Source organism: Bombyx mori, chromosome 1 (genome assembly GCF_030269925.1).
Source record: "Bombyx mori chromosome 1, ASM3026992v2".
NCBI lineage: Eukaryota > Metazoa > Arthropoda > Insecta > Lepidoptera > Bombycidae > Bombyx > Bombyx mori.
Window position 1 is genome coordinate 6,003,442 of NC_085107.1, and position 16,759 is coordinate 6,020,200.

General features: G+C 36.9%; 1 protein-coding gene across 1 annotated transcript; it reads right to left on the reverse strand.

Annotated features, from left to right (window-relative positions):
• Positions 1-1,014: 1,014 nt before the first annotated feature.
• Positions 1,015-14,120, reverse strand: Hig (hikaru genki). The gene is given in 11 exon segments (NM_001114996.1): positions 1,015-1,277; positions 1,990-2,199; positions 2,289-2,432; positions 2,757-2,891; positions 3,801-3,974; positions 5,243-5,423; positions 5,513-5,613; positions 8,315-8,476; positions 12,585-13,066; positions 13,143-13,377; positions 13,847-14,120. Coding segments are annotated over 11 exon segments (2,361 nt in total).
• Between the last annotated feature and the right edge of the window lie 2,639 nt (positions 14,121-16,759).

A 16,759-nucleotide genomic window follows, 5' to 3' on the forward strand; every position in this document is an offset into this window, starting at 1 on the left:
AAAATCTTATAAATATACTATAATTTACTATAATTTTTTATATTATAATGAAAAAAAGTTCGAATATTCATATTATTTAACGACGGAAATTTACATATATTATAGTACATTCGTTTTTTATCAATACTTGGATTCAATGTAGCAAATTGGTATGACAGCAAACACTTAATCATACTTTTAATTTTATAGACAAATTCCAGTCAAAGGTGCACATTTATCACAAATGCGTCTTTCTTTAAAATCAATTCACTAATTGTTATACTTTAGAACTTTTATTTATATAAATTTTTAGAACTATTGCTCATAAATACATTTTGAGTACGAAATTTTACATAAGGAATTGAAAGTATTTATCTGCTATAATTAGATAGTATATAGTACATTATTGTGTACTTCATATATTGCTATAAGGATAATATTATGCTTGAATGCGCTAAGTATCTGTGCCTTCTCGATGGCTACGCCAGTGAATCCTCTATTTATATTACATGTATTAAGAAAATAAAGTTCTTGCATTACAATTTAGTTTCATTTTAATTAAATTGAGTTAGTCAATTAATAAAAAAATATAGTATTAAAAATGTACTATAAATAAATTTTAAATAATAACTAGACAATGATAAAATGCATCACTTTTACCTTTGGTATCACAATAATGAGTAGTAATAATAAACTAATATTTTTTGCATTTTAAACTACAATCTGGTCTTTTTAGAATGCAATTATTATTAGTCCCAATTATTATTAACTTAATATAAGTCTACAACACACGGACATCACACAAAGTCTTGTGCGAGCAATTTCACATTTGAATTGATTTGCTCCAATCAAATTTCGATAATTAATTTTTATCGCGAACTCCTTCACAAGCACAAATTTCTTTAACATTACGATTTACGACGAATAATTAAGATGTTTCCACCAATACTTTATTTCACTTGTCGAAAATACTAAAAACATTCAATAAAAACAATTATCATCTATTTCCTATTTGGTCGCTGTGTGTTGCAGTAATTATTCTTCGACATGAACTAATGTTATATTCTCAATAAATATAGTATCAGCCTTTTTGATCACCGAAGGGAGTAGGCAGAAAGGTGGGGGATGTGACCAATATCCGTTTTCAGTACAGACTATAGAAGACTCTCCGACAATGTCGTAACCGTCTTCGCAATCATATATCATAAGGTCCCCAACAGTATATTTGCCGTGCTTTGAAGATGGCTCTATTAGCAGACGTCCCTTTTCTGGGACTAATGGATCAGGGCAATAGATTGCTGTGGAAAAAATAATATTAATAAAATAATATGTTAAAAGACACAACTACAATTAGAAATAAATACAAATGCCTGCAAGCAGACCATAAATCCATTCTATGAAAAATTAGTAATATTTCACATCTTTAAATGAACCTGGGCTGATAATTTCACACACATTCTATAATGTAAGTAGTACTTCTTCAGTAGCACTGTAAATGTAAATTTTGTATTTCTACACGCGTTATACACAATGGGCAAATTACAGTTTGTTCTATATATGAGTCGACTATTATCAAAGCCGGCAATCTGACTTTTGGACAATGATTGGTAAATCAGAAAAACGAATTATTGACTTTGTATTCCATTGGCAGTCACAAAACTCTTCAGAACGACATCTTAGATAAATAACAGGTTAACTATTAACCTTTATTTAATGCAGGTTTTGAACCGTATTCTTTGAAGGAGACGATTATATTCAAATCAATCTGTATTGACATATCAATAAAAAAATTTTGTCCAAATGCACAGATTGCCACCTTTGATAATAGACGACTCATATTAGTGCCATTTACTCCTTATTTATATTTAAAAAAAATGGTAGAAACTAAAAATGTAACAGAAGTTCTTTGACAAGGCAACAGAGATATGGTTTTTTTATTTATGACAGCTACCTACTTCCAAAACACTATCCAAATAAGCTACCTAATGCGAAATATAAATTTGGCCTTACGTGAACAAATTGGCACCTCTCCAGACCACTGACCGTCATGTTCACATTCCAAACCTGGTGAACCCACAAGCCTGTAGCCCCAGGCACACTGAAATACGGCACGACCCCCAAATGACGAATTATATTCAACGAAACTTAAGTGAGGACCTAAAGACTTCAACATGGGACAGAAAGTTTCCAGGCATGTCGGAAGGCTGGTTGACCAATGACCTTTGAAAAAATTATGCAGAAATTATTAAATGAATTGAATACAACGTAGTTCAATCAACAATAATGCTAAAGTAGTCAAAGATACTTACCGTTTCCCATACAAGTCAAAATTGCAGAGCCATTAAGATGAAAACCAGATTGACAACTAAAGTGGGCCGAATGACCAAGTCTAGTTCCTTGTGTAAACTGACGTAGCCGAGGCGAAGACACGTTTATTGTTGGACAAACTACATCTGTAAATAAGTTTTAATGTCAGTATATTTATAAAAGTTCAGAATGCAGTAAATCATTATTATTTTAACTAACAATTGATTTGGATATGATTAATCATTCGCGTCAGGCATATATATAAAGCAGCATTCAAGATATACCGTGGTTCGTTTAAATGCATTAAAATACATAACATTATATACGATACGCACTTTTAATAAATTAGTTAAATGCCAAATTGATGTTCGTTGGGAAAACGAGCGTATGGTTTCAAAGTTGTGCTATGCGTTGATTCAGTGAATAAGTACCATCAACTTTGACCAACCATGACTAGCGAACAAACTCACTAACAACTTTAACGATCACTGTATTGGTGTGTCCCGTTGGAGTGGCACAAGTGTACGTGTCACTATGACGCGCGGACATCTTTGACAGCGTCAGTCTGTAATGGGTATACTTCTCGCCTTCGTCCGATGACCAGCCTGAAAATATTCAATCAAATATTAAGAAAATTCACCAGACATCAGAATCACAACAGTCGTATATTATACTTTTTGCAGGTTCGAGTCTTGTTTTTATTGGAATTCGAACATAAAACTATAACTTCTAGATAAATTAAATTTATTGTGTTTTAAAAATAGTTCCGTATTTTTCTAAAATGAACTAAAAAGTCTCTGAAGACTGAATATTCAATTTCAAAACTTCAGAACCGTCTTTACGCCTCCAATATCGTGAAATCACCTGTTAGAATATAATAGGGACATAATCTAAACCGAATAGAAAAACAAAGAAAATAAGGTGGAAAAAATGGCTAGACTAGATTTCACTTTGTTGTAACGTATGTAACTATACGTACTACTAAGGAGTTGGTTCAGTTACGTTACAAAAGTAAATGTTTAAAATAAAATAGAGTAATAATTCATTGAAATAAACTTACTGTCCACAATGACCTAATATTTGATCAGAAATCATCTTTATAAAGAAAGGAAAAAACAAGTAAACGGAGCCCACATATTTTATAGTGGCTGTATACACTTAGCACCAGGTAAGTTATGAGCTCTAATGCCCATCGACAACAATGAATAAATGGATAATTGAGTCAATCAGCGCAAAAGTGGCCTAAGCTTACTATAGTTAGTACGGAGCCAATGAGGTTTTAATTTTTTTTAGACTGCTTCATAGGAAAAACTACGCGCAAAAATAATATTTACAAAGCAAATATTTACAATCTGTAAACCAGGGGTGAAACTAGGGATAGGCCGGTTTTGTATCAACATTTATTATGTTTTAAATAAATTGCAATATATAAGCACGAATATGAAAAGTTGTGGGTTAGGCCACTTTTGCGCTGACGGCCTCAATTATACCTTAGAATAATATATTCTACAAACCGGTTTCGTAATTTCCAAGGGCTTGCGTCCAACTCCATTCCGGGTTGCCTAAAGCTCTTGGAGTAACACAGTCTAGACGTAGAGTACTGTCAGGGAAAACGAACAATTCTCCTGTGGGTTCTACAACTGCTGAACCACTTATAATTGCGTACTGTATAGTGGGTGGAGCGTCGCCTAAAAATTAATAAAAAAGATGTCACGTTTTTTAAGCTGTAGATGCAGTTGTATTAGTGCTGCTTCTAACTGTATTAGGTAGGCGCTGACACGAAGGATGTTTTACACAGTGAGTATAAATATGTACTGCTAATGTAAACCATTTACTGAAGATAAGTATGTACACAAACAAACTATAACAGAAGTGGTACGATAAAGAAATAACATATAGGAGTAGTAAAGCACTGACACGAACGATATCACAGCGAATATAGATATGTACTACCCGCAGTTTCTTCAGATTCCGAAGTGTTGAACAACAATAATAGATGATTGGCTGAATTCATAGGCGACAGCGATTTTGTCAAATTGTAAGGCGGTTGCCCAAGTAGTGGCGGATAGGTGAGTCGCCACAAAGCTTACTACAAAGTATAGTGTCTCATTCATTCTCCGCAATTTTCTTGCGATGCTCTCCAGTTCTTAGATATGTTTATTCAAATTCGTAGCTTAATTCGTAGTTAAAAATTTATTACTTCACTATGAATAAATGAATAAATTAGAGGAATCCCCACAAACAAACAACAACCAAGAAACCGAATAAACAAAGAAGTTTGTGGAGATTAGTATAGAAAGAAAATAATGCAATTAGTATAGAAAGAAAATAATGTGAACTCCAAAACTGCTATGTAATATACACAAGCCACAAACTAATAATAATAACAAAATTAAAGTTCTCATTTCAAGACATTATAATATTTTTTTTTATTGCTTAGATGGGTGGACTAGCTCACAGCCCACCTGGTGCTAAGTGGTTACTGGAGCCCATAGACATCCACAACGCAAATGCGCCACCCACCTCGAGACATAAGTTCTACTGTCTCAGTATAGTTACAACGGCTACCCCACCCTTCGAACCGAAACGCATTACTGCTTCACGGCGGAAATAGGCGGGGTGGTGGTACCTACCCGTGCGGACTCCCAAGAGGTCGTACCACCAGTGATTACGCAAATTATAATTTTGCGGGTTTGATTTTTATTACACGATGTTATTCCTTCACTGTGGAAGTCAATCGTGAACATATTTTGTTGAGTACGTATTTCATTAGAAAAATTGGTACCCGCCTACGGGATTCGAACACCGGTGCATCGCTACATACGAATGCACCGGACGTCTTATCCTTTAGGCCACGACGACTAATCTCATAATGTGTTAGTATTACAAAAAACTTAATATCTATTTAATTCATAAACTAAAACAGTACACCGAAATTAATTTTGTAAATGGATACCTGTAAAATTAGTGATGACACTGGTCGGAACGCATTCTGGAAACTTTGGCACCCACTCCCCATTCTCACAGTGCATTGTGTTATCTCCTTTCAGCTTATAAAAACCGAAATGTATACACCTTGCCACTATTGAAGAGCCATGTGGAAAACTAGTTTCTTTCTGAAAGAACATTTCATGAAGCTTGTGTATACATTTGTACGTATTTTTATTAATATTTAATTAACTGATGTATAAGTTTGTGTTATTGTAAAGCGCGATATTATTGCAACACTTTTTTTTAATGTCGTCGTCGATAAGTCGTCCGGTGCATTCGTATTGAGCGATGCACCGTTTCTAATGAAATACGTACTCAACAAACGTCCACGATTGACTTTCACGGTGAAAGAATAACATCGTGTAATAAAAATGAAACCCGCAAAATTATAATTTGCGTAATTAACCACCGCCCTGCCTATTTCTGCCGTGAAGCAGCAATGCGTTTCGGTTTGAAGGGTGGGGCAGCCGTAGTAACTATACTTGAGACCTTAGAACTTATATCTCAAGGTGGGTGGCGCATTTACGTTGTAAATGTCTATGGGCTCCAGTAACCACTTAACACCTATGTCTATGGGCTCCAGTAACCACTTGGCTACGTTATGTCTATGGGCTCCAGTAACCACTTAGTGGGATGTGAGCTCGTCCACCCATCTAGCAATAAACAAAAAAAAAAAATTTTAGCTTTATTTTGCTACTCAAGCTTCTTCTTGACGTGTAGGTGAGCTCACGGGGCTCAACCCGAGTGTTGCTAACACTGGCCCTAGCCAGAGCCGTGCTTCGCAGAATATACCACCGGATCGGAAATGCGACCCACTGAGAAGATCCGGCGAGAAACTCATTGGGCTGTGTCTATGGGTTAATGCAATCATCGAGCCTCATTCGTCGCAAGCGATGGGTTCGACGAGGACGGTGACCGGTGCTTGTGGTACCTAAAAGTACTGTTAATGGATCGGGATACACTCTAGCAAGGGACAATAGTACTGCTACAAAAAAGTGAAGTGGATGAATTCATATATCCATCCATCCATGTATCCAACTCAGTATTAGTTATTAATGGTGGCAGGACCTCTTGTGAGTCCACACGGGTAGGTACCACCACCCTTTCTATTTCTGCCTTGAAGCAGTAATGCGTTTTGGTTTGAAGGACGGGGCAGCTGTTGTAACTATACTGAGAATTTAGAACATATATCTCAAGATGAGTGGCGCATTTACGTTGTAGATTTCTATGGGCTCTAGTAACCACTTACTTAACACCAGTTGGGCTGTGAGCTCCTCCACATATCCACCCATAAATTTATGTCACACGTGAATAGCACTTTCTTGATAAACTATCTATGTTTTTTACTGCAGCCTTGAAAATGCATATCCATAATTTTATTTTGATTGGTTATGTAATGGAAGTCATATATAGTATAGTAACCGGCAAACTTCTTGAGCAAATGACCTTGACTGCGCAGAACCGAATTTTAGATCACTTTGGTGGTGAGGGTGAGGCGCGACGGCAGGGGAAATCGTATCGAGCGCGTTATTGGTAGATCAGTCGAACCTTGCGTCCCGCACCGCGCCCTCGTTCCGCTTGCTCCCAAAAGTACGCTTGCGTACAGTGAAAAGTCTATCGTTATTAATCGTTAAGTTATTTGTTATAATTGCTTGTTGACTTTGTTGCCATTGCTATTTGTTGAGTGTTTGTTGATTTTTTATAAAAAATACACTATGCCGCGACAAACTGGTGTAGTATTTAAAAGAAAGGGTAGAAAAATTGTGTACGACGTATATTGCTTCATTATAAAACAAGGGAAGAATGATATGGACAAAGTAAAACAGACTTCGGAAGCAACAAAAACAGGGGATCAGGGAAGAAGAAAGTTACCGGAATGGATAGTTTCGTTCAATCTGTAATAAAAAGATGTAATCATAATAACTACATAACAAGCAGCGAAACTCCGTACCGTAGAAAGGCTTCGAAAAATTTAAAGAAGATATAAATTTTAATGGCTCGGTATGAAGTTTACGACGAATTATGAAAGAGCTAGGCTTCAGATGGAAAAAAAAACAGAAAATAATCGGAAGCTGGTAATTGAAAAAACTTGCATTCGATTACTACGAATCGAATAACTTCAAAAAATAATTAATTATAGACAAAAAAGTAGACCGAACCGACCGAGTTGTAAACTACACCGATGATCCCTATGTCGACTCATCACGATGATAGCAACTCGGGTGATAAAAACAGTGATGATGATAGTCAAGATTATGATAACGAAAAAAAAATTACAAATACCTGCTTCGCTTCAACTGAACCAAGACCTGGCAACAGCTCTAGTTTTGACTTAATAGAAGGAATATCTATTTTACCCCAAGATAAAATTTTTAATCTATATTTTTTGTTGATGTTCTCATAAATATATAAATAAATACATATGTTGATTTTAATAATTTAATTGCATTATGACGGAGAGTAAGTAATGTTTTTGCACGTGAGTGTACCATGCGCAAACTTACCCCCACTACGTCGACAAATGCTCAAGAAGTTTGCCGGCTATTATAGCTGTTGTCTACAGCTTCACTCTCCTGACCAAATATTATCACTTTAAAAAAAATGCGTCATTTCATTGCTTTCAACGCGAAAGAAGGACAAGTTAACACATTCACATTTATTTTATTAGTCGGTGAATATAGATTTTAATATGAAGTTTCGATTATAATCTACGTTAAAATAAACTACAATGTGAGTTAGTGCAGTGAAGCTTACTTCAATTGAAGAATTTCTAAATGAAATTGCTAATAGTGGATGTTCGTGTTTGTATAAGCACTGCCTTAATATTGGTTGGAATCTACCATCTGAAACAGAAATGTGTAGTTAACTGTAAATGTGGGTAGTAATTGCATTTAATAGTATTTGATTCTTTTATACTATTTTAATGATAACTTTTGGAATGATTTCTAAATTTAAAAAGACTTAAGTTTGGTTCAAGAAATTTTGGTTTAAGCTCTTAATTACATTTGACAGAGGTAAATGTAATGTATTTAAGAACATTTAAAGTATACATTACCCGGAGTACTAGCGCAAAGCGGTCCTACCCAGTTCCCATCGATGCACTTAATTTTGCAGATTAATCTTTCATTTAATGGACCAATCAAACCAGGAAATTTAACCTGTAAAGTGCATAGCACAAAATATATCTCATTTGATATTTCTATTTATACATACTTTTAAAAACTTGAATAGATAATGTATATATACTTAATAAGATTCCAGCCTTTATGAAATAAGTTTAACAAAGTTTAAATAAATTTAAGAAACAACATTTAAGGTTTTTCTAAATTTATAATCCTAGTTGGTTTTTTATATTCATTCATTTCTACATTAGACAAAATCTAATGAGTCAGCTTCAATTAAAACTTTAAACTTATATATTATGTTTAAAATTATCTCTTATAATCATAACATTACAACAGGCTAAGCATTTCAACACTCAAATTTTTGTAACCAACAGGCTAAGCATTTCAACACTCAAATTTTTTGTTGGATCCACAAGTTAAAATATTGCTATTATTTTATTGTTTTCCTTTCATTTTTGTATTAAATTGTAATACAAAAATGTAAAAAATAGTAATGATATTGTAAAAGATATTCCATTTCCTAAACTGGATTACGGAGGTAATATTTTACTACAATGATTTAGTCATTTTTAAATAAAACATACCTCAGATATTTTAGAGAAGTCCGCACGAATCCTATTTATATCAACTTTTTGATTAGGACTGGTTACATCAGGTAGGGAGCACTTAAAATCTTCTGAAAAAGTAATATTTTTTGTTGAACATAGATATAAAACATTTCAAGCTGTACATACAGTGCCTGCGGTTTTATACTTTTGACATTTTATTACTACTAATTTTTGTGATCTGAGTGATTATATGGTACCTAAGAGGTACTTTCAACAGTTACGGTGATGGTGTTTTATGTTTTGTATTGACTTTATGAATCCTCTTAGTCAGAATGCTTATCAAGATCTTTAATGTAAAATATAATGAAACAGCAATCTTTTTTGTTTGCATAAAGCAGCTTGTCTGATCATAATTTTTGTTTGCATAAAATTGGTAAACCTCAACCCATTAAATACTTTACACTTGAGTATTTTTTCTTTGTGGACTAATAAGCAACTTAAAAAGTTTTTAGAGACAAGAAATTTATTAAATACAAAACTATTTAATGATTTTTTTGTCTCTAACTTAAAACGATTACACACATATCATAAAAACTTTTTTTTAATATTTCTTTATTTGTTCTGTATATTATTTCATAATATTATACTTTCAGATTTTCCTTTGTGATGCATATTTTTGTGACACATATTTCAATTGCTGAGATGCATGCCTGGCTTATCAGGAAATGTATTACAATATTATTATTAAATCATTTGATGTCTTTTGCTGCGATTATTTCTTTGACAGCAGATTTTGCAACCCATTCTAACTCCTATCAAAATATTATGCAGCTTTTCACTTGAGCTTTTGAGAAAAAGCCACCTCTTGAGTGTAAAGGATTAATTTTCAGTACCAACAAGGAATTGAATTCTGTAGTGTTACCATTCTAAACAGATAACACTAAAAACCATGCCCCAACAAACACTTTATAGTAGTGGGGTAAAGTTATTGAGTGATATTAATTTATACTAAGATATGACTATGAAAAATAGTACTCTGAATTGTGAGTGCTTACCTATTCAGAGGTATTTATTTTTTAATTAGACTACATTTAGCAACTAATTATTTTTTTACAATCATTTAATAGTACTGTTTGTGACATGTTTTGTTTAACAAATATTTAATCAATAAATCTTGGGCCCTCAAATTGGAAATTATTGCCACTATGCACCCCTTCACACACCCCATAGGTCAAACTGGTAGTAGATTTTGCAAAGCACCACTACTACTAGATGCCATTGTTAAGTTGGCAAGGTTAAGTTGTTGGGGGTCACCCAAATAGAGGCATGACATTCCGTCCACACATAGATAGTCCTCAACCAAGCCACATTCTTACATGGTTGTCTCTACTCCATGATCTGCAAGCTAAGTTAATTACCCCTTCACAATAAGGTATCCATGTAACCTCTCTTACCAACCAATCCCGTTTCTACAGGATAACTGTCAGAGTACTGTAGTATGTGAGGAATGAAGATCTTCATGATGATTTCCAAGTAGGTAGTATATGATGACAGTATCGGAACGCTTCTACGAAAAGGCGGCGCAACACGATAACTCTCTTATGTCGCACCTCTGACTGCATATCCGACCCAGGCGAAGGGGAAACGCTGCCACCATCGCCCTAAGCATGGGACTATCGGACCCTATCGATTCTTTTGTTTTTGGGCTCTACAACCTCCGTTCTTCGTTCTTGTCGAACTCTTCGAATTTGTTATCAAGTTCTCTTCAGTTGAAAGCCTGAGATCACCTACCCGTCGGCGGGTAATTGAAATAGCCCTTTAGGCAATGGACGATTAGGTAGGGAAAAAAAGAAAGTAAAGCAGTTTCATTTACCTTCTGAAAAATCATCAATACCAGTGTCCTCACTGACCACGAAGGGAATAAATATTAGCAACAAGAGCTGCATGATGGTATTTATTGATTGATTATTTATTAGTTTTTTTTACTTTTACTAATCGCTTAAACGATCACTTATGAGCAGCGATATTATTAAGTAATATAGTCAGTTTAGTTAGGTATGTACATACATACTGTATAGCTAATTGTAGGTATTTTCATTTTCATTTTACACTGGGAATAGTTTAATTTGAGGTATTTTACCGTTTTTCTTTTAGACTTTTAAAGTTAAATATTGTCGTCTTTTTTTAAGGGATTTCATGACCTGGTAACTGAGACCTTTAAGTCATGTCTTATATTAATTTATATTCATATTTTTATGAAAAATTATATTGTGGAGGGAAATGAAATGAAGATGATTAATTTGAGACATTAATCAACTGGGATGAAATTAAATGAGATGATACGGGATGAAATATATTATAATCTCAGTAAAATGGTGGTCAAATGACCAAAAAGTCCTTGTCGTATTATCTACACTTTGTAGACCATAGATGATACCACACACTCACTTTTTGGCGGGAACGCGAGCAGTGAAGTTGTGTGATTTGTCTTATTTTGTCAATTTAGTGTTTCTTCAGATTTAAACGTGTAATAACGGTGGTTTATTAATTGTTTAATATGTGTGAGAGTGCACAAATGTGGGAAAATGAAACAAAGCCGCTGGATGTAGCTTCTCGGGATCCTCCAAAAAGTCTACTGAAAAATCTCAGTAACTGACCACCATTTTACTGAGATTATATTTCACCCCTATTCATCTCATTTCATTTAATTTCATCCCAGTTGATTAATATCTCAAATTAATCATATTCACTTCATTTAATTTTATTTCCCTTCATATTATTATCAATCAATACATATCATCATCAATCAATACATATAAAATCGTAACTGGTCGCTGTCTGCACATGGAAGATAGCTCAGAAAAACTATTATAGGGGGCTTTATGAACGCAATAGAACCCAAAACAATGATTTTTAGAATTTTTGTCTGTTTATCTATTTGTCTGTGCGTTTGTGCACACTAATCTCAGAAACAGAACTGCCGATTTAAATGTGGTTTTCACTAATTTATTGTGGTAAACTTTACTTAACATTAAGTGTTTGTTTCATGTCAACCGGTTCATAAATAAAAAGTTATGCCAATTTAAAGAATCACGTAGCTGGGCGTTTGTAGATTGTTTACGTCTGTGCAGCCGCGCGGATATACAAAGCGTGCCGACTAGCCGGTGGGTTTTTCGTACTCACTTTGCGGAGCTGGTCCCCCGATTAATAAGGACGGCCGGTTCTTTGAGCCGACTGCTCCCGAATATCGGAGGGCTGGATCAGGTTCTACGCCGCCTCTACGCGGGGGTGGTGCGATCGATGGCTCTATACGGTGCGCGTGTATGGGCTGAGCCGCGCAATCGGGCTGCTATGGCTCGGCTCCTGCCCCGGCTGCAGCGCACCGTTGCTATCAGGGTCATCCGTGGACATCGCACCGTCTCCTTCAAAGCGGCGTGTGTTGGCGGGCGATGCTGCCGTAGGAGCTGAAGGCGGAGTCGCTCGCTGCTGACTGTCGGTGGCGCAGCGAGCTTCGTGCTCTGGGAGTGGCACGTCTTTCTAATAGTGAGTTGCGGGCGCGGAAGGCCCATTCTCAGCGGTCCGTGCTCGAATTTTGGTTGAGGCGGTTGGCCAACTCCACGTGGGGTCTACGGACCGTCGAGGCGGTTTACCCGGTTTTTGATGACTGGGTAAATCGTGGCCGAGGACGACTCACCTTCTGTCTGGTGCAGGTGCTGACTGGGCACGAATGCTTCGGGAAGTACCTGCACTAGATAGGAGCTGAGCCGCCGACGAGGTGCCACCATTGTGGACACGACCTGGACACGGCGGAGCATACGCTCACTGTCTGCCTCGCTTGGGAGATGCAGCGCCGTATCCTTGTCACAAAGATAGGACCGGACTTGTCGCTGCCTGGCGTCGTGGTGTCGATGCTTGGCAGCGACGTGTCTTGGAAGGCTATGCTTGACTTCTGCGAGTGTACCATCTCGCAGAAGTAGGCGGCGGGGCGGGTGAGGCAAAGCTCTCCTCACTACGCAGAAATCCGCCGCCGCCGAGCAGGGGATCAGGACCGGGGTCCCGTCCGTAATCCGGCCCCCGAAGAGCTTCAGGCACCACCCGTTTTGTGCGGGGAGGAACCTAGGCATGGAGCGGCGTGGTTATCCGCATTCCCCCGACCGCTCCGGCGGAAGGTGTAGCTCGGCGCCATCAATACGGGCTCTTGGCCTGTCGACCGAGGGAACGGTTCGGCGTCTGGGGGACGGCGGGATGGGTGTAATATGCTCTACGTAAACCCTGTGCCGCCGTTTCAATAGCTCCGACTGTGTTCCCACCCGGTTCGGGGTAGAGCCCCGGCTGTGAGCGGCAGGAGTTTAGTGAGGTTCGACTCCCACATACGCACGTGCGGGTGGGGATCCAGCGATTTTCTCCTGTGGAAAAAAAAACCTCTCCTAGTGCAGCAGAAATGCTAAAAGGATGAGATTAGTTCGATCAGAAGAAGGTAGGTTTTTTTTTTCGGGTAGGGGGCCGAACCTCCTACGGGGACCCCGCGCATAAGGGGCGCGCGGAGTACGTGAGACTCAAAGATCTGCATGGTGTTGTGAGCAGACCGCGGGCCCAAGGATTTTAGGGCCCACCCACTAAACGACTCCCCTGCACTCTTATACCCGTCGTCCGATCCCCTCCGAGGTCAGAACCCGGTTGAGGTAGGGGGGTTACTGCGGTCAATCTGAAGAAGGTCCTGAGGTCTAAGACTCACTACATCTCAGAAACGTCAGGCGAGGTTTCGTGTTACAGAAACTTCGGCTCAGCGAGAATCTCGATTGAGTTCACATTGTTCTCAAATAATGGTCACTCGAATTAGGGTGAACAAGGAACAGCGTGACGCACGTTTGTCCATCGATCGTGAATCTTATACACTATCGCGTGAGTCTGAGACTTCCACTGATAGGGAATCCCGCCTGAGCTCCTCAGAGGGATTGGATAGCAAATGCCCGGTCTCAAGAGGCACTTGCAGAATGAGAAGCACGTCACACTGCCGATCGCGAAGCGAATGTAGTATCGCGTGAGTCTGAGACTTCCACCGATAGGGAATCCCGCCTGAGCTCCTCAGAGGGTTTGGATAGCAAATGCCCAGTCTCAGAAGACACTTGAAGAACGAGAAACACATCTCACTGCCGATCGCGAGGCTCATTTACTATCACTTGAGTCTGAGACCTTTACTGATAGGGAAATCCGTCTAAGCTCTCAGAGGGTTTGGATAGCAAATGCTCGGTCTCAGGAGACACTTGAAGAACGAGAAGCACGACTCACTACCGATCGCGTTTCCAGTGAGCCTATGCTTTGTGATGATAATAAATAAATCCAAGGTCAGGCGCTAAAAGTTGTGGGTGTAGATCTAAGTGTTAACTGCTTTTCACACAGTCAACTCGGTCACACGGTTATGTTTCTCTGTCACATGTTAACAATCCCAGCAACCTGTATGCTTTGATCCCCGATGGCTATACGTCTAATGTCGTGTATAGAGAAGCATTACTTTATATTAGATTTTTCTAAATACCCAAATGAAGGTGTTTATAAACTAAAAGATATCCTAAAACCGCTGCCCAAAGTCGCTATTGCACGCGGACGGAGTCGCGGGCACAGCTAGTTTTTCATAAAAATAAGAATATAACCTTATATAAGGTATGACTTAAAGGTCATAGTTACCAGGTCATAAAAACTCAAAAAAAAATCGTTTGTGTACATACTACATCAACTACATAGCACATTGTTGTGGAGCACCTAACATGATAATACACAAGTGCTGTTATCTTCTAAACAATTAACTGAACGATAAATTTCGTATATCTATGTAATTATTATAATTCCATTACATTTAGTGAGTGTAAATAAAAATCGACAAAATGAAATATTCAATGAAAGTTTCATGGACATTATTTATTTTTATGTGTACTTGTTTTGCTGAGAAAAAGTTTCAAAATAAACTTCCAACTGTCGGTATTTCAGTTTTAGTTCGTAACAAAGCGCATATTTTGCCTTATTTCTTCAGCAGCTTATATAATTTAGATTATCCGAAAGATCGAATTTACTTATGGTACGTACAAAATATATTTGTTAATAGATTACTTAAAAAGAATAAAAATAATGTAATATGACCTCATAAATTTATCAGTTCCTGTTTATGAAATGAGGGTATCTCGGAGTATTGTAATCAACTTAAAATCGGAACTTGCTTGAATTATACTACTTCCGCAAATTATGAATTAAAGTTAATCTAGGTATATTTCTCTTAATATTGCATTGTGTCGATAAGCTTGTTGTTTTTAAGAATCTTTCATTTACATGGAATACCGATTGCACATGTTCATTAAAATTATATTTTAGTACAGTTTGTTGACCAATTTAGCCTCAGTCTGAATATGATGAAATTTTTAAGAACTCTTCAGATTGGCTTAGAGCATAATCCTGTGAAGCTTAGTACCACTTTTATCGAAATCAAATATCGACCAGCAAAGCAGGCGGGTATTATTGGTTTTCATCAAAATCTAGGAACATGAAATTAAATATGGACTATTGAAGTCATATTTATTTATTTATTCTATTCTTATAGCCTGGAGTTCGAGTTCGTCTACTCTTCTATTTTTTAAAGATTTGGCCATTGTTTAATTTGGCGTCAATTTAAAGAATTAAGTACTTTATTTTTGTAAGGATTTTTTTTCACTGAGCCTGCATATTTTCAGGATTCACAGTGATTTCAATGAAGACAAAAGCATAGAAATTATAAACAAATGGGTAGAGAATTATGGGTCTGAATACAATGGCATGTATGTTACGACGAATACCAGTTCTGGACCCCTACATAGCGATGAGTCAAGTTCAACTAATTGGAGTCCGAATCACTTTAGACATGTGATAAACATGAGAGAAGCAGCTCTAGACTTTGGGCGAAAACTGTGGGCTGACTATATATTTGTAAGTTTTTAAATAGAAGTATAATATGCTAAACATGGTATTTCTATTCTGCACACATATTTGAAAATGATATTAAAAGGTCAAAAAACTTTATTTAGCAGCAACCATTTTAAAACTTTTAAAAAGTATTCTTTGTCATATATAAAGAAAATATATTTGAAGATGTTTTGGTGGAATAGTAAACTTGGCAATTTAGTTCTAGGCTTATTATAGTTGTAAGCATATAAATAAATAATAGTAGGGTGAATTAATAGCTCTTAATAGTTTTTTTTTTTTAAATATGATGTTTATGAGTCTATAAAGATAAAGTTTACAGAAAGTACCTTGGTAACATCTTCATGTTAGACATAATGCTACTTCGACTAATTACTTATCCAAACCATGCGTCCATCCAACATATTTTGTCAGTTTCGATCCTCGTTGCTTTTAGGCCCGTCAAGAATCGATCACCATGCTCGTTAAACTCGTAGATTACAACTAACTCATAGACACACAGCCCACTGACTTTCTCCCTGGATCTTCCCAGTTGATGGCGATTCTGATTAAGTGATAAATTCTGAGAAGCACTGCTCGCAACGGCTAGTATTAGCAAATTCTCTCAGGTTGAGCCCGTGAGCTCAGCCCGTGAGCCCTGGAATAGCCCCTTAGGCTACCAGCGAATAGATAGGGAAAAAATGTTAGCATGTTTCTGTATTTAAATATAGTTATGTGTTTTATTTGTTCATACTAAAATGAGTATCATTACTTTTTGTTCTAACAATAAGTATATTGAAACAGTTTCATTGCTGTTTGCAAAATTGCCTGTATTATAATATTTTTTTTTTTTTTAATGAGGTTAATGTTCTGACATTACATATT